Source organism: Anas acuta, chromosome 12, assembly GCF_963932015.1.
Source record: "Anas acuta chromosome 12, bAnaAcu1.1, whole genome shotgun sequence".
Lineage (NCBI taxonomy): Eukaryota > Metazoa > Chordata > Aves > Anseriformes > Anatidae > Anas > Anas acuta.
Window position 1 is genome coordinate 16,709,154 of NC_088990.1, and position 25,373 is coordinate 16,734,526.

At 44.4% G+C, this 25,373-nt stretch overlaps 1 protein-coding gene across 6 annotated transcripts in view; it reads right to left on the minus strand.

The window, feature by feature from the left end:
- Positions 1-25,373, minus strand: part of TJP1 (tight junction protein 1) — a 161,171-nt gene that overhangs the window by 54,047 nt on the left and 81,751 nt on the right. The window contains exon 1 of one of the 6 annotated variants that reach the window (XM_068695337.1): positions 24,557-24,724. The exons of the other annotated variants lie outside the window; for them this stretch is intronic. Coding sequence (XP_068551438.1) covers positions 24,557-24,589 — 33 coding nt within the window. The 5' untranslated portion in view covers positions 24,590-24,724. Of the gene's footprint in view, positions 1-24,556; positions 24,725-25,373 lie in introns of those variants that run through there. 6 annotated transcript variants of the gene reach the window in all.

The following is a 25,373-nucleotide window of genomic DNA, read 5'->3' on the forward strand; positions in this document are numbered from 1 at the left end:
TTACTAGTTTCCATTCTCAAAAACACCCCTCCCCTCCACTCCTCCCGTGATGTTTCTGTATGTGTGTACATAGGTGATCAAATGCTGGAACAGCGTGCCCAGAGAAGTTGTGGAGTCTCTGTCCTAGGAGGTTCAAGACTTCTGGACAAGGCCCCAGGCAGCCTGCTGTAGATGGCAGTGCCTTGAACTGGGAGTTGGACTGGATCATCTGCAGAGGTCCCTTCCTACCTCACTGCTCTGTGATCCTTCTCCTAGGCACACCTAACGAGAACTGCTTTGAGCGGATGGTGGAGCTAGCTGACCTCTCGAGTCCCTTCCAACCTCACATTTCTGTGATTCCATCTAAGTCACATTTCTACTGCATTCCTGAAACCAAATCCCACCACCCAACTGCAGACACAGCCTCTGTCGTCCCTGATCTCATACTGAGCTCGATGTTACTGTTTTCTCACTCAGTTAAGAACATTAGCTGGACTTCTTCCAGGTTGTTTTCTCTGCTGGGGGAGGAGGAGAACACAGTATCGTTATCACAGGAAACTCAATCATACCGCGTTAGTTTTATATAAGAAACCTAAATCAGATTTATGTAACTCAACATTACTTTTAATTAAACATTAAAAGCCCAAGCACTCACAAATGTAAGATACGGACACTGAAAATTACCATTATGTAGTTAGAGATCAGAGCAGCAGGCGAAGTGTTTGAGAACCTCGCTTGAAGCAAGAATATCCCTTACCTTGCTTTTAATCCAGAAAAGCTGTGTGTGGTTACCAAGTACCTGGCAAACATCAGCTCGAGGTGGTAGGCTCAGCAGGTCTGCCAAATGACAGCCTCTGGAGAAGCAGCGGGATGCACTGAGGCACAGGGGGGCTGCTCTCACTGCATCACTCAAACCAAATGCACATCTCAGAGATGTGCATGACAGTTCAAGTTACAGATGCCCTGCCATGTTCCAATTTGACAACAAAACACATTAAATTACATGTAGATTAAAAAAAAAAAGTTAAGGAGAAATTAAAGGCCGAAACTACTACGAGCAAGAAAAGCTATGGTTCACTTGCCCAGTTCCTCTGAAGCTGAGAGTTGAAATGCAAGGATCCAACAAACACACGCTGCCTTTTGCATGGTAGAAGCAGCTGATGAGTACTTCAGGAGCTGCACAATTCCAGCATGTTCTAGCTTTTTTCCCCCTCATTCTCAGTGTGAAGAAATGTGTCACTCGGTGTGGTAGGATTTGTTTTTAAATAGGCTCAAAATTTCTTCCTCTGATTCTCACCTACCACTATCACCAAGAAGTTCTGCACCAAGCATCCTTCCCTTCCCTCGACGACCAAGAGCACACAGATGGCTTTGTCACCACCCCCTCCACCCCCCAAGTTTGGGTAACAGTCAGTTCAGAAGAGACAATTTTAGCAGTCACAGGGCTGCTAAGGCATCTGCAGCACACATTACAACTCTAAGCTTACATTAACTTTACTCGTTCAAAGGAGGTAAGTTAATAGCCAAGGATACAGAAATACAGGAGTCGAGAATAGAGAAGGTGAATACCATTCAATAACACAACCCTAATTTGGTTAGAAAATAGGAATTGTTTGGAGTAGGAGACAATAATATGAAACAGTTTGGTTTAAAAATGTGAAACAGGGAGCACAACAGCCTTATTTCCCTCCTCTAAAGTGAGGTGCTTGTAAACTGAGAGGAAGAAAAACTCGATACATGACAAGTCAGCGAGAGAAGAGGAATGAGAATTGGAGCCGCATTTCAATACCCCATTTGCCAGAGGGAGGCACGGGACTGGGACAGGCAGATGAGGTACCCAACAGGTAACCAGCGTTGGTCACCAGTGGTGGTAACACTCCTGGAAGGCTGACCTGGCTACGGGCAAGCCAAACGTCCCTCAACTTGCTGAGCAGGCAAGCACGCCAAGTGCAGAACACATTTTTCCTCATGAAAGAAAACTATTCTCATCCTACTAAAAAAAGCCCAGTTTTGCATTGCTTCATTACAAAATGAGTACCCATTTACCTGGCTTTCCAAAATAAGTTACTTGAAAAAGAATAAGAGGTATCTTGCTTAAGCAGACACGAGGTAGTGTTTGACAACCTAGTCACAGCATCTGTCACTCCGTCTCCCTCCCCACAGACATCACCAACCTGCTGGCTTTGCAAAGGCGGTTTTTCAGGAAACATGTTAACTATTAACTAAATAATTGAAAAAGTAACATGCCACAATTGTCCTTCCATCTGATTACAAACCAAACAATATAGCAGTGATCTAAACTCAAAACCACCTAGGGTTTTAAGGCATAGATGTATAAAGCCAAAAAAAAAAAAAAAACAACAACAAGGAAACCTTAGTCAATGGTATCGGTACTGGACTGAACAATATAGCACTGGAGAAGTGAGTCCCTCTCCGGTCAGCAGCAAGCCATTGCATCGCCGCATCGCCTCGGGTAGCCTGCAGCCCAACAGCTGAGCTCCAGCCTCCCAAGCAGCTTACGGCTACAGCTTAAGCGCTTATCTGTCCCCAGTCCTCGCACCCTTTTGTTCAGCGCGCGCATATCAAATTGATTCAAGTTAGCTGATCCTGAGAGAGAAAAACAGAAGTAATTGTCAAAGTTCAGTTTCAAATGACTCCAGGAAAGGGGTGAATGGGGTCTGGGAAGGGCAAGGACAGGTTATTATCCCACCAACTGTGAAACAACCAAGCTGGTGCCCAGCGCTGTTGCAAACACAAGGCACAGCAAGCAGAGTACTTAGAGAAAACTTTCTTTTCCAAACCCGCGTAATTGCAAAACCAGCACCTGCAGGCTGCTGCCTGCCAACAGAGGGATCGGGAGCAGCACGACCTCAGTTTATGGCATCCTCAGTGTGGGCTCTGAACTGAACCGGGGATGGGTCAGGGGCTGGCGATGGCTTTCCTGAGGAGCAGCAGGAGCAGGCAGGCAGAGGAGCTGAGACAAGCAAGATGAAGTCCTAACGGGTGGGTTCTTCACTGGCTGTGAGCACACACACCCACAGACAGCAGTGGGTGAGTACACACACCCACAGACAGCATCGTCACACCGCCTGCTTCACGGGGAGCACGAAACTTGCTCTGAAGGTAGCAGAAAACACACCAGTTCTTTACAACTAGTTATAGTGCGTTTATTTGGGGTGTTTATTTTTTGTCTGTTTTTCAACTTCGCCCTGACTATCCTCAGGTTTGAAAAATACAAACGTTTCTTTGGTAACAACCTTGGTTTGGATTCTGAAATGAGAGTTTTACGAGCACGTTTTTATGGAAAAAAATACAAATTTTCCACCTTCTTCTTTTGTTGTTTTTTTTTTTGTTTGTTTGTTTTTTTTAAATGATCTTCTTCCTTCTCTTCAGGACCCAGCGCTACCAACAAGCTGAAGATAAATACCAGCAGCGCTACAAGAATCAGCAAGCAAGGAGGAATCAGGAAGACATTTGCAGTTTCCTCTCCCCTCCCTCGTGCTGACGTGCAAAGGCAGCAGTGTCACCCTGTCACCCGAACCAAGCCAGGAACACCTTTCTAAGGAGATAAGTTGTGGTGGCAACAAACAGCAGCAATGAATCCCATTCCTCTGAGGAGCGAGGAGGGGACAAGAGGCAATAAAAGCAGGCCTGAGATACCGCCCAGTGCAAACAGCTGCCCTGATTATAATCCTCCTCTTTGATTTTCTACTGGCAGCCGTCCCAGCCTTGCCTTTCTCTACACCACTGGTTCACAACCTTCTCCAATTTGCAGATCTCACCAAAAAAAAATAAGTTGGATGCGAATTGCCATATATTAGACTTCAGCTAAAAAAAAAGCAAATCCTTTGTCAGCAGCAGCTTCCTGGGTTTGGGAGGTTTGGATTTTCTCCTTGTTGGGGACTGCAGCCCTACTCCCACTCCAGATAGCTGCGAAGTGCCACGAATGCCAGGCTGAAGAACCACTACAGCTGTTCTGGACTCGCTGCCTCAGAAGACACCAACCCATCCCCTTCCCTTCCCTTCCCTTCCCGAAGCCAGGGTAGAAGAGACATAGGCTACAGCTTCTAGAACAAAATGACAGAGTAATTTGTGGGCCAGAGGCTTTACCCAGGCTTCCAATTAAACTCTGAAAATATTGGGATGTACATAACCACCATGCTTTTTCCAATCCCACCCCGCAGACTTACAGCCAGGACCTTTTCCTTCGTATTTGCACATCAAAGCAGGGGAAGGGAGAAGCCTTGCAGCACGCTGACTTGCCTGCCCAGTCAGCAGAAGGGCTCACTTCAGAAACATCTCCTCCAGTGCCATTTGGTGCCTTTCAGGCCTTCTGACCACTGTAGCTCATTTGCCAGACAGCATTTTATGTCAAACTCACAAAACTTTCTAAACTTGCAGAGTAAGCAACTACTAAAAATGACTGTTTTTCTGATGACTTCAAGGCCTTTTCTCTATGGTCTTCTGTTTCCAAAATTTAGCACTTAAGGTAACAACAAAAAGCAAAAGTAACTAAAGATCACAATCCATCACTTAACTACCCTTAAAAAAAAAAGTCTCACTTGCTTTAAGCCTCACATGTTTAAAACCCCCAGAAACCAAAAGGTAACCTTTGAAGCAGTCACAAAGCCACTGTCAGTGAGGATCTAAATCCCAAGGTGGAACAAGCTGCCCCCTCCTCCCCAGCAGCCCTGAACACGCAGCGGTGTAGCTGCTTTTCCCACAAATTCCACACTACACATTAAGACCGAGAGCATATCAAGGGTGCAGGATGACATTCCTGCTCCAAGCAGCATCGTGCCCATCCATCAGCACCCTGGAATGCACATTCCCAAGCGGGCGAGAAAACTCTGCAGGCGGAAATGACGGGGGCTATTTTAAAACATTCACTCCGCTTCTACCAGAATTGCATCTTTAACTACCAGGAACCAAATTTAAAAATTATGGGCTTCGGATTGCTAAGTATCACACGGGGCAGAACTCTCCCTTTTTGAGCTGTGACTGTACTTCAAAACTACAAGGGTCAAAACTGTAACAGCATGACATGCAGGTTTGCAAACCAAAGCAGAACGGAGTTGACACAGCCTTCAGCTCACCCCTCGGTATGCCAGCACCCCTCCTCTTCGTGGCACAGAAAGCAGCTCTGCTCAACTTGTACGTTCTGAATGCAGTTCTAAGCAAGTGACAAAGGTTATAGACCAGGGGAAATAAGTAGTGCAAGTTTAATTGAAGTTTAGCTTGAAGTTGAAGCTTCCCTCATCTTTTACCTTTATTAACCTCATGTTTTCAAGGAAGTTAGGGCTGTCAAAAAAGTACAAAGTCACTGAAGAGTGACAAAGTTCGCAATCAAGCACAGAAGACAGAAAACAGCAATCCCACATCGTTGCATTTTTCTCCTCTGAATACATTTGTTCACACGTCATTGCATGTTAACTCCAATCGGTTCACAGTAAAGTAATCACACGTGGCTTCTGGTATCTACAAGTCAAGGATCCAGAAGGTCATTTTTGTGACAACATGTGGCCTTTTCTGAGTCTCAATAAACCAGCAATATAATTTTAGGATTGCTATGTAACTTCTTTATTAGAAGAACTGTAAGTTGTTAAGAGATGAGACAGAAGCACACTTTGCAGCTCTGTTCCCATTCCACCTCTGCTTTACATACTGCAACTACACCACAAGTAAGTCAGGGTCATAATTTAGCTACATAGAGATGATTTTGGAAGAAACAGATGTCAGAAAGAAAGCAAACATTGAGTTTCCAGGTGCACATACAGACCATACTGTTTCCATTTTTCTTCACATGTAAACTACTTGAAATATTTTAGGAAACTGTGTACAACAGCACAGCAAGTTGTTTAGTTTTCCTTGCTCTGTGTATGTCAGCCCTTAACCAGCACGTTATGTTGATCACCACCTATTTCATCCTTCACTTCCCAAGAGCTCTGGAACCACTTCCTTCTCCAGCCTCCAGCCTGAGTGCCCCGTCAGCTCAGCTGTCAGTGTTCCTGAGCAATATTTACTCTCAGAAGCCCAAAGCCAACAAAAGCAGTATCATATCAACACTGCAGGTTGACGCATACACTTAACGTGCTTAAACACCGAGACCAATGGGACCGCAGCACTTCTTGTGAGTGTCAAGTTCCTGCAGGGTTTAACTTCTTCCTGCAAACCGGAGGGAAGGCTGTGGCAGAGCATCAGGCACAGAGCAGCTCAGTATCATTATCTCAAGCAACAGGTAATTCCACATGCCTACATAGCACACATCACTGCGGCAGTATCATTAAATGTGAATGTTGTGATGCCTTCAAAGCCATTTTCAGAAACAGGACTTGAGATTAATTTACACGTCCTTTATTTTTAGGGTACAATACAACCACATGGCTAAGACTTGCTTTTTCCTTCTGCTACCAGAACTGGGTACCCACTTTCTCCAAGACAGAATTGGAGCTTTTCATGTAAGAAAGCCATGACCACCAGAACACACACACACACACACACAATTGTAGTGCCTACAGTTTGCACTCGGATGTCTGCCCGAACCAACCAAGCTGAGGCTGGTGGAGCAGTACAGCTGGCTGGCTCACAGGGCATTTTTGCTTTTCAGCAGCCTTGCTTTGCATGTGTTTCATAACACATTTAGGGGGTTGTGGGTTTGTTCCCCTCTCCAAAATAGTTTATTTCAGCACAGGTTAAAAGAACATGTTACAATAAACCTATTTAGCATAAGTCACTACCGGTCCAAAAAAAAAAAAAAAAAAAAGCATTCAACATAACCAAAAGTACTGCTCATAATTAAATAAGCTTTGGTTGCCTTTGTAGACACATTTTCAAAGTGAGAAGTGGAAGAAGAGTTTGCATGCCCTACAAACACCCAGAAAGCCACCAAAATTACTGAAGATTAAAGAAATGCAAATAAATCCCAGCAAATATATTGGCAGCAGTCTGACACCCACCAAGAATTTCTGACAAGGAAAATACAGACCTATCGGCACTGTACGTAACACTGAGAGCTTTCTGTTGGCAGGTCACATAGCACATGAACACATTTTTAGGAGACTTGTCATTACTTTTAAACTACTGATAGTACTTACACTATTATTGTCTTAAAATGGTACTGAGAGACTATCTATGACACCTACTGGTACAGTTCACAAAAGCTTTATCTGTACAGGTTTGAAGAGATCGTTTCATTCTCACCCTGTGAAGCCCTCAACCCAAATACAACTCAGTAATACAATACATCTCAATTCTTTGAAAACAGACGTCTACACAGAACTACTCAGACACGCTACCCATCAAACCCACCTCTTGGCAAGTATTTCCCATCTGTGCTTAATGGGCAGATGTCCATTTAGTTTACTCAGCACATTTTTTGAAGTGAAAAAGCACGAGTGACATTCTAGCTATTTATCCAACCAGCTGCAGAAGAAACTGGATAAGCTCTTGCTTAACAACTGAGATGTCTGCGTAATTTTGGCCAATTACCTGTTTATCCTAGGCTATAGCCACTGTTCACTCAACTGTTGCCCCAAAAGCTATCAAGTTACATGACCGCAAGAAACAGACTCAGAAGGAAACAACTGATTCACCTACAAACCTGCACAATCAGCTATATTTAAAAAATGAAGGAACATCTTTACTAAATGAGTACAAAACCTCAGAAGTTCAGCTTCAGTGCAGCAGACAAGTCTGTCTGATGAGTCAGTCCAATGGAAAACGCTATCAGAGGGCCATGGTTTGCAGAAGAAATGCTAAGGGCTTTTGAAACAATTTGAGGAGTTGATAACTTTGCAGAAAGTCCCAAGGCTTCTTATCCACGAAGAGCATTTCTACAGCAGAGACTGCTCATATGCCCAGGCAGCACTATTAGGGCTGGCTTTTACTAAGATAAAGGAACTTAAGAAAGGTTAAAATTGGGGGGGGGGGGAGGGGGGAGAACTGCTCTATCTTGGTGATTTCCCAATTTGGAAAGCGAACAACAGGACAAGTTGGGTACAGGAGAAGCTGTTACCTTCAACTTCCAAAGACAACCTAAAGAAAACCTTAAAATCCAAACATTCGAGTAATTATACAGTTGTCTAGTTCCTTTTCACTGGAGTAGTTCTTTTCTGTCCCACATCCAAGCTTGATTTATTATTTGGTTTTTACACAATTGGCTAGGGAAAATGCACATCCTATTTATAACGCTGCGGCTTTTATTCCAGAGTTTTTAAACACTGATAAAGCTATCCTTGCTTTACAAAATCAGCTGCACACTTGCAGACAGATTTCAGTAGGAGTTTGCAATAACTTTGTTAAACAAGGTAAACACCCTGTTTGTGTGTCTCCTATAACACAAGGTAAATTAGAACACAGAAACCAGAAGGGAAATTTTATGAAGCTCTACTCTGTAACTTCTTTGTCCTCTGCAAACTGTGATGGGAGTCTTCACAAAAGTCTGAAGATGGGACTGGAAATCAGTAAAGAAACAGCTCAGGAAAGAAACAGCTGCTTTGAGAAATACTCCTGTTTCAGTCTAGCAACTCCTTATTAGTCAGCAGATCAACACCTCTATAGCCCTTACTCAAGGCTTCAGAACTGCACTCAGGTTAGAAAAACAAAACCAAACCACTAGGAAGAGGAATTGACTGACAAAATTGGTCTTCAGACATGAGTAACCACTCTGGGGATTGTACAGAATGAGAGTTAGATGTTCTAACAGCAGCATCACAAGATGTCCTGCATTTCTCAGAACTTTCCAGGAAACAATTCAGCTCCCCAAAACCCCCAAAATGGCCTTCTGATGAGTTACTGAGATGAATGGGATCACCACATCACCAGACAAGCATCAGGTTCAGTGCACAAGGCCAACTGCAATATGGGGAAGAAAAAAATGTGTACCTACTAGGTACTGGAAACATATCAACCATTGTAGAACCACCCCACAGATACTACTATAAAAACTTTTTTCTTAAAGTACTCAAACAGAAATGACCTTAAAAAATACCCATTACCCCACATTCCTTATCTAGTTAAGCCATTTAGAAAACACAAGTTGAACTGAGGCCCCACCCTGCATTCCTTGGCGCAATCACGACCCAGAACAATATTACCGAAGTACAACACCGATAGAGTGCCAGTCCTCCAGCCAACACATTGCATCAGGCAGGCCTGCAGATGGTAAAAACCAAGTGGGACAACACAACACAAGGTAAATATTATTTATTACCTGCCTTCTGAACAAACCTTACTACTGAGAATACTCCACAAATAAGCTGTGAGCAACTGTCTCCCTCTTGTGAAGAAATTCTCAGTGTTGAAGCCAAGGCAAAATGCCTGTCGCCTCCTCCCACTGGGTAATGCACCTACACCAACACGGGTAACATGCTGTCATTCTGAAATAGAGGAGGTTAAACTTCAGATACACAGAAAGACTTTTTAAGTTTCTGTTTCAGAGCTGATGCCACACATCCTTCAGCTGATGAAAATTTCCTACAAAACAATCCCCAGAGAAGTGGATGGTCTCAAACTACATCACTGGTGTGCGAGGCCAGGGTGAGCCCGCTCCTTTCATCAGGAAGGCTGGCCAAGAGCCTCAACTGGGAAGGGAAATTAGGAGTCAAAAAGCTGTGGCGTGTAGGCTGAAGCCTCAGTAAGGCTTTCACTCAGATATGATTTGGCGTAACAGCTCTATTGTCTCAACAGTCAGCACTCTGGAAGAGGCAACACTTGTACATATGCTATTTTATACCCTTTTTAGCACTCATTCTGCTGCCTGACCCCTCAGTCAGCTGGTTCATCTTAGTAAACTGACAAGGGAAATAAACAGCAACGAAGAGCATAGAAAACCTTTTTAAACTCAAAGCAGTGACATGAAGTAGAGTTTTTAGAGGTCAGCCAAGGATGGGGGTGAGGAAGACCAACTTGTCACATCTCCCTTTTAGCTGCAGCAAGCTACTCCATCATCTCTGCCAACCGCTTGTTTCAGCAGGAAGCAAAAATCTCTCCCATCAAAAAGAAAAAAAGACACTCTTCAAGATAAAAACCACTAAGTTATTTAAAGCATTTTAAGATGAAGTATTTACAGTGCAAAAAAGGTGAAAGCATGCTCTGATGTGATATTGAAATAAGAGAAACACCTAGGTTAAAATGCAAGCTAAGAAAACAATTACGTTTAATCTAATTACACTATTTTGCAGACATTCAGCATGTGAACTGTTCAGGGCAGAGGCCCACCAATTAGAGCTACCAGGTCAGACAATCATTTACAAAACCTCACTGCCACTGATGGAAATAGGTAACACTATGCATCGAAGCATCCGAAAATTAAATAAGCAAAACAAACAGAAAAGTGAATTCCCAGAATCACATCCTGCCCACAACACACTGGATTGCTTTGCGAAAAGGGAAGAAAAACACAAGAAAAGCAGTCCAGAGCAAATGAGGATCTGTACAAAGCAATAAATATTGCTGTTCCCTATTCTTCCAGTCCAGCAGCTGCTTCTCTGTTCTAGTATCCTTTTGTAATTAAACAGAGTGAGTAAAGACAGCCTGCATTTTAAATGCTTTGGCCAGCAGTTATCTAACTATTAACAAATTTAACAACACCACAAAGGCTACTTAGGATCTCCCTAAGCCCATCTGTAATCGAATCTCCCCTCCCTTCCCAGGCTGCAGCTCAGCAGTAATACAATCTCTTTCCATTTGTCCTAAGAACTACAGAATTACATGCTGCCAACCTGACTGCAACAGAAGCAGAAACGTAGATTTCCCTAAGACTTCTCTCCCAAATGAATGTGTATTTCATTTCAGTGTAGAAACGTTTCGTGCCTTCAGACAGACAGCATGGGTATTCCTATGGAGAGCCCTTGCATACAGCAAGAACCACCACCAGGAGAGACCTGACCCTGCTGCAGGAATCTCTGGTGCTGCTGACAGCTAATATAACCAAAACCCTTCCTACATATTCAGTTTTCGAGACAATGTAGACACATGCTTACTCCAAACCATTTCTAAACACTCAACTCCAGAGAAGCTATTTAAACTAGAAAAAATCTTAAAAATAAAAATCCTGAAGTCTAAAGAGGTAAGGATAAAGAGCAGTGACGGGATTATTCAGAATGAAGGCATGAGAAAGGCAGCAATACTTTCAAAAAATAGTTGTAGTGCAGTCTTTCCTCCATTAGAATAAAATCAGAATTGAACAGAAAAAGCATTTTCAAAGCACAACGGATTCAGTATTCATACCTGCATAGTCATGGAAGTTGTGTTAATTTCCAGAAAAAAATTACATGCAGTGACAACACTTTCAACTGTACAGCTTCTACTAGTCCATTGATTTAGCTGCAGCTTTTCCCTAAATTTTTGTCACTTTACCTTCAGAGTCATTCCTTTTGAAATTTAATCCTCTAAAGATATTGTAATGTTAATGTTATCAACAGATGTACTAATGCATCTTTTTTGCCTCACTCTGCCATTTAAGATGAACCATGTTAACAAACATTGAACAAAGTCAGTGTTTCCCGTATTTCCTTTATAGGAGATGAGAGTAACAACGAAGCCATTTGAGTACATACAAGGAACAAGCTTTCTTGTTCTACTAACCATTACAAACAGTCTTTTCCCCAGAAAACTAGAAAATACTACAGAATTACAGTGTTCATTTCCTGCTCTAAGTCCATTAATTCCCTGCTCTGTTCTCTTGAGATGTGCTGTAGCAGGTACAATGCATTATAACACCAAAGGTAAGTGTGCTGTCACCGTATGCTACTGAGCTAAATAGCAAAAGCAGATTTAAACACACCAGCTGCTTATTCCTGGATCTACACTACTGCTTCAAGGGCTGCTAAGCACTGTTTGTCCATACCTCCAAGTTACTGGGAGGGCAGTGAACACGAGGGAATACACAGGGGAACGCCCGCAGCCACCACCACCTCTCCAGGCTGAGAACAATGCCATGCTGCACAGAAGTTCAAGCCTTAAAATGACTTGAAACTTCACACATCTACAGAATCAGTGAGGTCTTACTAGGCTTGCCATTTCTCAGCAGAAAAGGCTCAGTATCAATACTTTCTGTAGAGTCAAAGGTTAAACTGTGCATTGGTCACCTTGGGCTGTCTCTGGTAACAAGCTATGATGCTTCTGACTGTACAGGCTGGCTTGGATGAGACTTGCAACTCATGCAAACATCGGGCACCCTCACTTTCAGTTCGATCACAGAGTGTCTTCAGCACGCAGTCCGTCCGTGTCGTGTTCTAGCCAGGCTGCTGGAACTGAGCAGTTCAGCATTCTGCCATCATTTTTCCGCTTCCTGGAAGTGCAACTCAGGCACTATCCGATATAGCAATTATTAATATAACTAAACAAAGAGATTAAACTGAAAAGTCAGTTTAATTTCCTATTCCTGTTCAAGTCCTGCTTCTAACGCTGCAGAAGCTGCTGGCATTACAGTTACCACGTATGATGGTCCTTAAGCATCGTGCACAGCAGACAGCCTCCACTTCTCAGCTTCTTCCCTTCCTCATGCCCTTCCAGACAAGACACCAGATCTCAGACCTCAACATGACACATGCTACATTTCTGAGAACTACTTTCCTCTGCATTGGCTATCACAAATAAAGGACCATTGTTTTTTTAAGCCTTTCCCTCCCCCTTTTGCCCAGTCACACACACACTCTCCCCCCTCCCCTAATCCACACATACTTTCAAGCCACCACACCAACTCTAAGGCTGCTTGCTTGCAGCAGCACTAAATAAACCATACACACCAACCCTGCCTCACACACTGACTGTTTTTGAAGTGAAAATTAACAAGAAAACAATTTAAACGGAGACAAGTCAACAATTGGGCCAAGATAAGAACGGTGTGTGGAGTCAGCGGGAGAGAAGTGTTGTTATAGGGAAGGGGGGCTAAAAGCATGGAATGAGAGCCAGCTTTGTTCACAGGCAGCAGCCTAAGTGCCTATCAGTCAGCAAAAGCATTTTTAAAACAGCTGCATCAAAGCTTTCTGCAAGTTAGTCAGCATGTGACAGGCCAGCACATCAGAGCAGCGCCACGGCAGCCTCTGCATAATAGGAGCGCTGCGAGTGCCCTGAAAGGTCAGGGTGTGCAGGCATTCCAGCCCTCTCTAAATTGCCTTGGCTTATCGCTTGGAAGCAACATAATTACATTGCTTCAAGGGCTAGGACAGCAAAGACAGATTTTCGGTATTATGTTTTGGTCAGCTGCACACTAATGCTTGGATTTTCAGGATAGCCAGGAAACACGGAGTAACGCACAAGTCAGGAATAATGGAACTTGAACACATGGACACATCTCCTCTTCCACCACAAAGAAACTGAAGCTACTCACAAACTTTCCAACAGCCCACACTATTTTCAAGTACAGCTATGTTGTGTAAAAAAAAAAAAAAAAAGAATCTCAAACAAGTGTTGCAAACTTTTTTTTTTTTAAACAGAAAATGAGATTTAGCTTGTTTCTGTATTGAAAATTTAATGAATAAATTAAAAGGTCCTGTCCCAGAAGTTAAAAGCAAAACCCGATTTCATTCTGAATTCCTAGTTCCATTTGAAAAGCAGGATTTTTCTGTAAGAAATAAGATAAATGCTTACAGCCAGCTATGAAGACCCTGAACAACTGACTTGCGGTAAAGCAAGCTGGTCACCAGCTTTACTCACAGATCTTCCTGGGACAGAAAAAAAAAAAAAAAAAAAGAAGGATTCCCTCAGCCTATCTACCTCACAAGATCAAATCTAAATTAGATGACAGCCTAATCAGGGCTCAGTAAGACTGGAACTATTTCAATGCAGCGTTTGCTCCAGGCATCTCTCTCCTGCCACGCCATGCAGCGCGGCACGAAGCACACCCACCCGACCCCCGGCTCACACAGCAGCTATCTGCCAGCACAGCTTGCCGCCTGGTTTAGTTCTCCCGTCCCATGCCTGCTTACTTCACCCCAGCACATCTATTTCTGCTACTCTGCACTACGAGACTCCGTGCTCTTTATGCACAGTGAGTTAGGGAGGGAACAACAGTGACAGATGTAAAGACTGCCGTAAAAGTTCCTAGTTAATTCAGTTGTAAAAAGGGAAAAAAAAAAAAAAACAACAAAAAAACAGCATTTCTGACTGCTTCCTCTCATTTCAAGTATTTTTATTGTTAGCAGCTATTTGAGGTATGTTTGATCTGCAGAGGAGCTGGTTGAAGCACTTCGTTCAGCCTAACAAAACGCCGGCTGCAGAAGCCTGCCATTCACCTTTATGAGCCATCTCCTTTCTGTCTGCATTTAAAGCAACCCCACGGTGCTGGCAACAGCATGAAGCATACAGTCACAAAGATAGCCCTAACGTGAGCTACGATCCAACTATTTTGGTGTCCCCGTAGCAGTGGGGGAAAATAAGCAGAAGAGGCAGGCCAGTGGTCATTGCGGGGGACAATGACCTCAGCAGCTGCCAGCGCCTGCCTTCTTACTATTGTTTACACATCTTCCCGAGATAAAGAGGCATTTACACACTGCAGACAATGCAGCGACTAAGAAAAGCTTCAAGTTAGCATTGGCGTATTTCAGATGAATCATTCAGACTTACATACCCTCAAAGGCAAAGAGATTTCTTTAAAGATCCAAGCGCACGCTTGCGTCTATGTCAATTTTCACCTCGCAATCCCTTCTGACAGACAGCCATCAGACGAGAATTACAGGGCTTCGTTTGGAACAAGGCACGTATTACATCACCTTGTATTTCAGATGGTGAATTTAAATAAAAAACACCCAGGATGCAGAATGGAACAGGGTCCTGTGAACAGCACACCAGAAGAGAAACTGGGACACGCGTGCACATGTGTGTGAGGAATTAACCTGGCAAGAAGAGAAGGAAAAGGGAATTATCGGGCCTTACATTAATTTTCAATCCTATTTGCAGCTCTTCTCAGCATACAATGCCCCCCCTCTGTTCCTCCCTAGAAAAAGGAGGGCAGGAAAAAGATACTTGATGAAGCTGACAAACACAGGCAAAGAAAAATCACATTTGCAACATGTCATTACAAATACTGCCATTGTTCACAGAGGGTCTGGTTGCACCTCCAACCTGCCGGGGTGGCATCCCGTCTCCTCTGGAGGAGCAAGGCACCCTGAGAAAGCAAGTGCTTCTGAACCACCGCCCCCTTCCTGCCTCTTCCAGCCAGGGGGCAGAAAAACACAGCAGGACTTCCCTTAAGCCAGAGCATGCCTCTGACCAGAAGAGGTTTCTGTTCCACAGAAATTGTGACCAATTTTTAAAGTCACTCACACCGTCAGACTTGGCACAGCTGCGGGCATTAGGATAGCGCCTCCTGACCCTGCAAACAGCAGCGTTCTCACAAAAGTGAGCTCTTTGGTCTGCCCCGTGTGCAATTCAGGTCCTATCTAAACTAACAGCTAAACCACCACGATGCAGGACTTGGAGGTTATGCTTGCTTTGTTGGCTACCTACACAAGGCTTACAGAAAAACAGATACACATTTACGAGCAAGTAGCTTACCAAATTATCACTATACTCACAGTGCTGCCCTTTCCCAGGTACTTGGGAATACATTCAGGTGAACATTCTGACTGAAGAGGAACATCCCTATCAGTGCCTGATGATTTCTGCTAATTGCAAATGCAGTTCAGGACAGGATGAGCACTAGACGCATTTCAGGAGTGTTTTATTCACTGTCCTGTGCTACAGTCAAGTTCACACAAAGCACTACAGGCAGGGATTATTTCTCATCCAAACTTCACATACTTAAAAGTGTCTAGAGGAGGCTCTGAAGTATTTCCCACTTGCTCTGGAAAGCCTTACCTAGAATTCTGTGTAGAATCCCAGTGTCCTTCAAACTGTCCTTCATTTGCTTTTAAAATACTACAAACTCCTTTAAATGTTATTTTTTTCTCCTCATCAGCTGCCTTCAGCTCTCTTACAGAAAGCAGTAATAAGCATATGAGCTAGCATGACAGATCCGTGATATAATACTGCCGCAATTTCAGCAACACATTGAAGTTCTTACTATGGTTCTTTCAGAGCCTGTGTGTGATACTATCATCTTTTTTTTTTTTTTTTAATAGCAAGCTTTAAATGCAGCTATTCAGTCAGTCTTGATGAGACAATTCTGTGAGTAAGGCTTAGTCATCCAACATAAGGTTTCACTGTAATTACTTGGGAAGTCCAGACACCTTAGCATTTGTGCTAAGGTTTTCATTTCTTTGCTGGGGAGGGTAGAGGCAAGAAAGAGGAGTGACTAAGGATGAAAAGCTTCCTGTCTGCGTGCCTTTGACTCTTTCTTCCCTAACTCATGTCTCTCCCTGACTGTATTCTTTCTACAGTTCCTTCCCCTCTTATCATAGTTCTTTCACCTGGCTTACCAATAGAAACTTGCACAACCCCCCCCACCCCCCCCCCCCAAAAAAAAAAAAAAGTAAGCAAGTGCAATTAAGATATAACCAGACATCTCTGGCACATTACTCACTTCTCTCTGGTTAAAGTTCACTTGAGAAACGAGATGCCAACTTCTCATTTGGAAGATACTGGAATTCTAGCAACATGAGGCACTGCAGAGATCTGCCTGTTCCACCTTCCCCCTCCTAATTCTTAGAGGACACGACAGTACTACAGCAGCTAGGGACGTGCTGGCTATTGCTTTCTGAATCCTCCTCGCTTGTGAAGACCAACTTCACCTGCCACAGCCATTCTTGGCTCTGCCACGAAGCAGCACACGCTGCTGCAAGCACTTTCTGTTTCAGATGTCTAAGAAAGAGCAAGTGGCAAAGGCAATATTCTGCCAGGAGATTTTATCAGATGGACCTGGGGAGAGGGGCTCTGAAATGATACGTACGGCTCCCTTGCCAAGGAGCTCAGAAGGTAACACCGTGCTGGCTGACGCTGTCTTTAGAGAAGATTTGCAGCCCTGCTGCTGACCACAGTGTAAACAAAAAACTCTGATAAAGCTCATGGCGTATGGTCAGAAAGCCTCCGAACTGCCCCCAACGTGACATTTCGTAGACTACTTACAACCTTCCAGATAAGTGACCCTTATTTTTCCAGTCTCACCAGTAACACTGCATGTGAGAAATGTACAATTTGAGGGCCGATAGCTGTAAGATGAGTACGACAGACTAAATTTTTCAGAGTTGCATACTGACGGGGTATTCAAACAATGTTTACTGATTTAAAACTCAGCTGTTTCCTTGGCAGCTGCGGGGGACATTTACCCTCTAACTGCCAACAATGTGATTACCATCAACTCCATGCACAACCACGGGAAAGATACACCGATGCTCTACAGAGTGCATCTACAGCACGGTGCCAACCTCAGATGAAACAAGCTCTTGGTTCAAGCCATTACTGGGCTGTTTATAAACCACAGACCTCTCTCATTTTCTTTAGCTAAATACTCTCCATTTTGGGAGCATTAATGCAGTCCACGTTATCCATAGGGGGCATAAAAAAAGAAGTCAATTTAGTTCTCTCCTATGAGATTACCGTCCAGGAATTTCTATTCCCGCATAGCTGTGTTATTAACAGAGGGGTTTATCCTGTGCGTGATGGCCAATCACTTTCCACAACTTAATTTCAATTTTGAAGGAAACAAAGTTCTTTTGTCCAAAAGCCATGCCCTCAAGCTTCGCTTTAAGGACTTAATATCCACTAAAAATACTATTTCAAGGAGTCCAGATTTACAGGCTTTTCCACCTAACGCTATTCTGGAAAACCACTTTATGCAGGGATATTCATATGCAAAAGAAAGTTGTTCCAAGTAACATATAGGAACAAGGCAGGTTCAAGCAAGGTCCAGCTTTTAAGCAAACACCCTACACTGACAGGGTTAATGTGCTCTGGTCTTCTCCCAGACTTAATTTTGGGTAAGCCAGCCATCTAAAATGAACAGGAATTATAGATTTATGACCAGTGTTGGAATTTGTTGGGATAAACAATACCTGGCATACTTAGCTCCAGGTACTATCCTGATCCCATACTAGCTACAACTGGCTAATTGTTTGATAACACGTGGCCAAGTAACACCTTTAAAGTTACTTCTAGAGGCCTGGAGTTCCCCTGGAGTTCTGCAGTCACAGTAATTTAAGTTGCTATGTTCTGTTAGAGACAACTTCGTGTGATTGAAGCCAATAATTATGCTTCCAATAAGAATAAAAACCCGTCTAAGCCTTCCATCCTTTAAGACCTAAAATCGTCTTTTAAATCACTTTACTGTACTGTATGAATGGCAGGTCAACCCTGTTGCATAGTTGTGTTGCCACTGTTCATAGCGTACCTAATAAAAACCTGACATCACTGTTCAGATTTCACAATCTGTTTCATTATGTTACTGCCTCTAGTTATAATTTAATGTTATTACTTCCCTTTAATAACTATACGTGAAATTGAACATTGTTTCTTCACCTACAAGTCAATTCTTCTTCACAATTTTCATTGTATCCAGCTCCATAACAAGTATACCCAAGTCATGAATGCTGCAGCAACAGTGTCCCAGTGCACAGAAAGGCAAGGAACAGGGCTGGCAGGAAATGGCACAGCATGGTTCTTCAGCCAGACAAGCTATCCCTAAAGAGTTAGGTCCAAAAGCTCAACCATACCCTCCAAAGTGCTGCGGTGCTCCCCTGACCCCTTTTTTTCTGCTATTAACAAGCAGGAGAGTTGGAGAAGAGCTTCTGTAGCCATTCAAACTGACCAACCAAAACCAACACCTACAAAGGGAGCAGGGAAGTGCTAGCAACGCCCCAGCTCAAAGACTACTCAAAAGAAAGCTGGACGCACATGATGGTGAGGGCAAATCCAAGCCGAAGCCCAGCCCACGTGTTCCGAAGACTACAATACATTCTCTCAGACTGAGCAGCCATTCAGAAGAAAACACATCAGATTCAGATGTGTGATGGGGAAAGCTTACAACACTGAAGTACAAGAAGAAACACTGCTTAATACGATGTATGTGAGCTTATACACCAACTATCCTCCCGGTGCATAACCAACTCATACATTAAACTGAAGTCTCTTCTGTACACCTGAAGAGTGTACGCAATCTCATCTGCATTGATGCTGTCGTACTAATCGTTTCTTAAGGTTGCTACTTGCAGTTAACTTCAATTTCTGCACAAATACGTATCCGATAAACACTGGCAATTTACTTGAATTTTGCCACAGGGAGCTCATCTACTGCATGTCCTGTTCTATAGATAGTCCATAAAGAAAGCCTGCTGAAAGAACAAATCAAATATTAATTTAAAATAGAGTAATTTCGTACTAGTTCCCACTGTGTGCCACTATCTCCCAGTGCGAGTATGATGATCCCATTATGAAATATTCACATGGAAAATTAATCTAAATCCTGACGTGTTTTTAAATGCAATTTGGACAATCATATCCTCTCCGCAGCGGCACAGAACAATTTCTACTCAGTGCGAGTAAAGAAATAGAGCTATTTGTTAAGCGACTGCTGACCCAGTGGGGCAGAGGGGAAGGCACGGTTACTGGACCCCATTCAAACCCGGCAAGAAACAGGCTGTGCAATCCCACGGGATCGTGCGCTGAAAACTAATTACTGACTGGTTTAGGAGGGGTGGAAGAAAATATTTTCTAAGGAAGCCCTTAATGTAAAAGGCAGTGGGGAGGAAGACAGGAGATTGTTCTTCCCTGCAGTGCTTACTGGAAAAAGGCTCGGGACTGCAAATCAAAGAAGCTGCCTACTTCTGCCTGCTGGCTATTTTTAGCAGGTCGGTGCTTGGTGTATGTGCGGGTGGGAGGGACAGCACCCAGTTCTGGTATTGCTTCCTCGGCTGCATGAAACTAGCCATAACAAAACCCCACGGCGAGTTATCCAGGCCAGAATGGGTAACTCAACAGTTTGCTCAATTACAGGAACTTCTCCGTCTATCAGTGCTCCCTACTGCTATCATGTTATTGAATTTAGGCTATCCTCCTCCACCACAAAAGGCTAGAACATCTGTTTACAACGGATTAGGAAACAAGAATCCTGTTAGAGATTACTAAATACCCTTGAGAATATCAATACTTTTTTTTTTTTTTAATGCAAAGTCAAGATTTAAATTTTTAGCACCCACAAAGTATTTAATATTCCTAAATACACGTAACCTATGTAAGTCTCCACGTGCAAGGGTCAGAAACAGCTCTGAAGACTTACAGAGGATGCTGCTGAGCCAGGGAGAGCAGATGTGAGGAAAGCACCCAGTCCTGGGCACACTGGGGCAGTTCCCACCCCTGCATCAGCCCATCCAGCTACAGAGCTCCACCAGACCACAGGGCCTGTGGCTTAGGATTTACCTAGATCCACCACAGCAGGAAAATCCATGGACAAGAGAGGCAGACTTCAGTGTCCCAGGACAGGTCAGCACCCTTGTGAGCCCGGCAGCGCCCGCTGCTCTGCAGGATCTGCAGGACCCACACCAGACCTTCCAGCATTCAAATGCATGTTCTCCTCTGCTTGCTCAGGCCCTTCCTTGAGTACAACACAGCTCCTTGTAACAAAAACACCCCTCCTAGTTTCGAATGTGAAGTGCGTATTTGAAAAATCTGCCCCTAAAGTAGAGTAATTATAGGAGAAGATAATGTTTTCATTTCAAGACTTTTTGGACTCATCATACATACACAGCACAGAAGCATGGGATTCATTTTGAGGCTTCCCTGTGGCTGTTTGTTAATTGGTACGTTCACTGAAGAAGTCATTAGTAACATTATTTGCCTGAGAAAACATTGAACACAGTTCGATATGAATTTTTGCTGCATTTATACTACGACCAGGAAAAATTCAAGGGATATAAATGACTGATGTCTTTCTTAACCAGAGGGTAGTTTGCTGTACAGATTACATAACTTCTAGCATCCTATAAACTTAAAAACAAGCTTTGAATTCAAATCCTACCCATTAACTCAAACATTTAGAAATTGTTAACAAACCAAACGCTGAGACTAATTTCACATGGAGACATGTATGGCTTTGCAACCCTCACACGAACCATAACCAGCTTTCCTTCCTCTGCCAGACATCACTTTGCCTCTTAGATCTACGGGATGGGGGAACAAAACCAAAGAGAGGATCCTATTCCATCCAGCAAGCTTGTTGGCACGGCCTGTAGCAAAATGCACAAAACACTTGGGCCCTTGATCTCAACATCACCCACTTTGGAAGAAACTCTTTTGGATGAGTGCTTTTAACTGAAATATTTGCTACTTACATATTGTCTTTCAAATAATAAGAACAAAGTATTTAGCACAGATCAAAGCTAGAATAGCTCACCATTAATTATAATTCTGTTTTCAGTTGAATACCTGAGCTAAGGACTTCTTATCACGCATTTCAATGAGTCCTCATATCAAAAAGGTTCAACCATGATGGTTATGTTTTAGTATCCACGTGGACATACTCAGCCCTAAAGACCACTCACAACTCCTAGCACCAATACAAAGCAAAGTGCCCTGTTTTGAGCCTTTTTTTTTCCAGAGGTATGCCCCAAACCCATTCCCATAGTATGTGAGTAGCAGTACAGCGTGTGCCCTCAAGTACCTATGAAGTACAACCCACTGGCCAGATGTTTTCCTTGAAACAAAGATTAGTTAGCTGGTCACTGATAAGGGTTTACTGATTTTCCACCCTATAAAAAGTAAAACCAGCTCCCAGGCACAGTCAGATTTCAATCTCTGTTTAGATTAATCAGCGTCCTGCATGTTGGACTAGAAGCCAATTCCAAAACATACTTCATAACGACGTACAGAGCGTGGAGTTTGCAGCTCTTCTCTCATCAGGACAAACATCACACTGAAAAAAGCACCTCAGCTCCATTTGATAGCTGAAGTTGCCTATAGTCTTTATATACTGCATCAGTTCATGTAATGTATTACCTGAATAATCTTTTTTTTTTTTTTTACATACTATTTTCAGGAAATATTTTCTCAGGTCCAAATACAACTTAAAGAAACAGTATCACAACTAAATGCAGTTAATTTGCAGGAGTTTTCTTAAAGTAGAAGATAAGCCCCCATGATTAAACAACTCAGCTTATTTCTACTACTTGGTGTTAGTTCTCCATATGCATTTGGATTTTCTGAATTTCTTTCTTTATTGTTACACTGAATCTCACTCAACTCCCAAGTACTGATCTAACATTCAAGTGTTCATACAAACTCAAATGGGAAAAAACAAAATACTGTTCCAAAACCTAGCTACTTCATAGGTAGCAGCACTTCATTAAGTCACACTTTAAAAGCCTGCCCATAATTCTCCACAAAGGAAAGAATCACTGCAATCTCCAGTCAGGATTTGGGGTAGAACACTGAGCCACATTTCCAGGAATCTCGGGTGATTCCCTACAGCAGAGGAACCAGAGTCCTTGCAGTCTGCGAGCCTTGGGCTGTTAATGCGACCAACTTCTCACCAAAGCAGTAGGTAATAGCTAGCTGGAGATACATCTAGGGCAAACAAAATCCAAGAATTAACAGACTGAAGTGAAAGAATAGGAAACGTTCTCTGTGAAAGAATATTTAAAAACTAAAATGAAGTCAAACCGAGGTTCAGCATTAAAAGAGGTCAATGACTCAAGAAGCCCTTTCCCCATATTTACTACTAAGAAACATTTTTCCTCCTTTTTAAACAACAGCACAGACAGTGTTCGAACCCTCAGCTTAAAGGTGGAAAGCTTTCCATCTCGTTACTAATGCCCTGACACAGCCGTCCCCACGGCATCCATTAGTATTGTTCAAAAAAGGCATCAGAGCAGATTAGGCCCCCTACATTTTGCAGTCACAGCCACAGCTAGATTAGACTGCGAGCAAGATTTCCTTTTGCTCACCATTTTCTATTGTATACTACCAACAGCTCCAGCAAATATTTAAAACCTTAATAAAAACACATTCTTTTAGGGCATAGCTGGGAAAAAGTCAAGTAACCAAAACAGAGGGAGCAGAAGGCAGCAGAAACACTGTTAATAATAGGGCATAACACAGTAATACCAGCCAAGATACCCGCATGTACAAATGAGGAATTACTAAGCTAATAAAAAAACTGTTTGAGTTCTCTTCTGGTCAAGTGTGCCAAGACAGACACAACGCCTCAGAAGCTAACAAGTATGTTAAGTAAAACTCCTACTACGAGATAAACACCCACATGCTTGGTTTTAATGCGCTACACCCACCAAAATGAGAAACTGGACACCACGTCTGAAGAGGTGTGTGAAGGAAACAAGACCTGAAACTTGAACACCGAAGTCCTGCAATACTCTAGTATTTCTGAAATATTTATAATCCACCCCTGCCCCCTTATCTACCCTTATTAAAACTATACAAAGAGCAGCCAGGAATTAATAGCTGAAGAAGAAAGTACATTGCCCATCTACTGGCATTATGGCAAGGAAATTAATGTAAACTGTATGTATGAGAGTCTTGGAAAGTGTCGTTTGACAAATTAAGATGAAAAAGAAGGGAAATAACTTCAACAGAAAATTATTACCAATTGTATGAGCTTAAGTCAAAAACTGAGAACTTACAAACTTGATGTTTTTCTGAAAGAAATGGTACTTCAAAGACATGATTTTTATCAAGTCTGAAAATACACCAGAGTAGAGTTAAACCAGAGGGAGGCTGTGTTTTGCAGCATTCTTAAATTAACATATCTTTCAGCATAATTACTTGGGCTGTTATTGTATACATGCACACATGCTCACAGGGCCAATTTAACATGACGAAGACCTGGAAGAAGTTTCTGGCAGCTGCTCTGGGAAGACGCAACTTCCAATTTTACACCAGTATAAGACTAAAATGAAAATAGGTAATACTTTTTTTCTTTCGTAAGGCAGCACAGGCACGCGTGCCTTTCTCCCGGAGCTCAGCAAGCAGCCAGATTTCCGGAGGATGTTTTGTCCCCCAGGTGGGACCCCAGCTCCCCCATCTCACACAGGACAACCACCTGCAAGCTCCAGGCCGACGCGACTCCTCACAATGCCTCGTGCGGTAGGGTTCCAACGCTAAAGGATTATTCTGGTAGGGAGCGGCACATCTTCATTTTTGTGTTTGTTATTAATAAAAGCGCATTTAAATGGGGTAAAAAGTAGTATGTTTTCTCGGTAGCTACGCGCTATCACCAGTTTGAAGCGTTATACGAAGCGAATCGCTTCTCTAAGCGCCGATACCTGCCCGCCAGCACGCAGGGAGAGCCCAGGCAGCGCTCTGCAGCCAGTGTGCTCGCCGGGAACCAGCTCCACGCTCAACCCCAGCCGGGCCCCGAGCAACCCTCCCGTCCCACGGCCAGGGCGCCCGACCTGTTGGGCGTCCCGGGGGCGGTGCAGGCAGGGCAGGGCAGGGCAGGGCAGGGCGCACACCCGCAGCCTGCACCTGCGCCTTCGGCAGCCCGGCTGGCCGCGGAGAGCCGCCCTTCGCCTCCCCTCACCGGCGGTGCCCGGCCCGGTCCTCCCCGCTCCCCCCCTCGTGGCGGCCCCAGACAAAAGGGCAGGGGCACGGCCTCGCCCGCACGGCCCCGAGCGCTCCGCGGCCGCTCCCCGCCGCCCCCGGCCCGGCCCGGGCCCCTCTCGGGCTGGAGCCCCCCGGCGCAGCCCCTCACCTTGGTGGAAGCGGCCGCGGCCCTGGCGGACATTTTGTGTCCTTCTCTCCCCCCCCGGAGCCGAGTGCTGCGCCCGCCAGTGCCCGGAGCGGGGGAGAGAAACTCGCCGCCGCCTCACACGGCTGCCCGGATAAACATCCCACGGCCGGGAACAGGGAGGAGGAGGAGGAGGAAGAGGAGGGGAGAGGCGGGCGGCGAGGGAAGGGGCGGGGAAAGGGGCAGCAGCGGGAGGAGCAGCAGGAGGAGGAGGAGGAGGAGGAGGAAGGAGCGAGCCTCAAGTTTGAGCAAAGCGCCCGGCTGCTGGGGCTCCGTCAGGGTGCTCGGGGTGTCCCCGCGGTGTCCCCGCGGCCCCGGCTCCTCAGCCCGGCCCGGCAGCAGGAGCCGCAGCAGGCGCGGTGCCGGGCAGTGCGTGAGGAGAAACCCCCCCGAGCTGCAGCACCGCACGCTCCCCGGCCGCTGCGGGACACTGGTGGCTGTGGAGCCCGGTGTCAGGGCCTCGGGATCTGCAGCTTTACTCTGTAGGTGCCCCCAGCTGCTGCAGGGCTCCCCCCACGCTGCCTTCGCGCGCAGCCGAGTTCCTAAGGAGGCAACAATGTGGTGATCCGAATCACTGCTTCGCAAAGGAACGCCCTACCCGAGGCTTCTGTATGAGTTTTATGTTTGTTCTCCTTTGAAAATAAACAAATTCCTATTCCAGGAAATAGCTGAAGCTTATTCCCAAGGCAGCAGCCCGAAACCGAGGGGGAAGGAAGGCCACCTCCTCAGCTGCGGCAAGGAGGACGCGGCACCGAGCAGCAAAGGCCACCGTGGCCTTCCC